This window comes from Lipotes vexillifer, unplaced genomic scaffold, assembly GCF_000442215.2.
Source record: "Lipotes vexillifer unplaced genomic scaffold, Lipotes_vexillifer_v1.1 scaffold472, whole genome shotgun sequence".
In the NCBI taxonomy this organism is placed as follows: Eukaryota; Metazoa; Chordata; class Mammalia; order Artiodactyla; family Lipotidae; genus Lipotes; species Lipotes vexillifer.
In genome coordinates, this window is record NW_006797698.1 from 2,948,554 (window position 1) to 2,949,964 (window position 1,411).

Here is a 1,411-nt window from a genome sequence, read left to right on the forward strand (position 1 = left end):
GGGCCGGGGGCGGGTTCTTCACCATCAGCAGGCTGTCACCTGGGGGGGAGACACGGAGAAGCGACATGCTGACACTGCTCGGTCCAGGACTCACCCGTCCCTGCAAGGGGGCCCCGGGCCTAACTAGCTCCTCTGCGGCTTCCCGAGCGTCACAGGCTAGCCGGGCCTCAGCTTCTCTAAAGGATGAGGGGATTGAACAAGGCAAATGATCCCGTTCCCTGTGCTCGAGGGTTCCCCAACCCTCGGAGCTGCACAGAGCCACCAGCTGGCGAGCACCTGAAGCGGGTCAGGCAGGTGGCACGCTGTTAGGATAGGAAACACCCCCGGATGCCGGGAGCCGGTGGGCGGAGGGGCGGTGCTCTGCGGAAGTCCCCTTGGAAGGCAGAATCGCCTGGAAATAATAAGACTTAATTGTATTCTGATGTTCAGTGCTAATTTACCTACGGAGAATCTCTTGACTGGAGGGAGAGAGTCTGCCAGAACCTATCCCAGGTGAAAAGCCCGTCTCAAGGCCTACAGGAGGGGAATACAGGGGGCCGGGCACATAACCACCCTGAGATTTGCAGTTATGTCTCCACTAAGCAGGCAGCCTTTGGCCTTGTACAGCGGCGGGGTCAGCTGGGTTGATATGAGTCCCACCCTGGCGCCTGACCCCACCTGGCCGCGGACCACACGTGACTGGCGCTCTCCACATCCTCGTGTGGAAGTGGCTGCCCAGCCAGCCTCCCCAGGAAGCGCCTGTCTCGCTCCTGCGATGATGCCCTTTCCTGCATCCCTGAGTCTCCAGGGTTCATGGTTCCACACTACCTTGGGGTCAGTGGGGCACAAAGCCCAGGCTCTGAGCATCGGAGCAGCGATCTTAGGCCCAGGACTCCGACTTCCAAGGCACTACTCGGTTTGCTGACTGTATTTAGGAATCTTCTCTTTCCTTCACCCTCCATCACCTCCCCGATCCCCAGTTCACAGTCCTTTCTTCCTGCAGGAGCCCCCTCCCCGTGACATGTGTTCCTTACGTGACACTCCTAGACAGACTGGGCCCAGCCTGCCCCCCTCTATCCCAACACTGACCAGGCAGAGAACCATTTCCATAGGACACTGGCCAGGGGCAGGGGCCACTGTAACTCTCCTAGCCTCAATCCAGGATGTCATGCCGTCAGTCCTGCGGGTTTGGCTGTGGCCTCTGTCACAGCTGCACTGTGGGCCTTGCTTCTCCCTCTACCCGATTGGCTACTCTCACCCCTTTGTGGGTGTTATTCCTAAGAGGACTCCCAAGGAAACCACGTGCACGTAAACCTCCATCTCAGGGACTGTTTCCCAGGAAACCCAACCCCAAACAATCCTAGTCCTACTCTGATCATTCTTCAAACTCGGAGTGAGCACCAGACCACTTTTGTCAACTGCCTCCCTCCTT

At 58.5% G+C, this 1,411-nt stretch overlaps 1 protein-coding gene across 1 annotated transcript in view; it reads right to left on the reverse strand.

Annotated features, from left to right (window-relative positions):
* Nucleotides 1–1,411, reverse strand: part of ZNF282 (zinc finger protein 282) — a 23,635-nt gene that overhangs the window by 1,039 nt on the left and 21,185 nt on the right. The window contains exon 8 of the mRNA XM_007469880.1: nucleotides 5–39. Coding sequence (XP_007469942.1) covers nucleotides 5–39 — 35 coding nt within the window. The remainder of the gene's footprint in view (nucleotides 1–4; nucleotides 40–1,411) is intronic.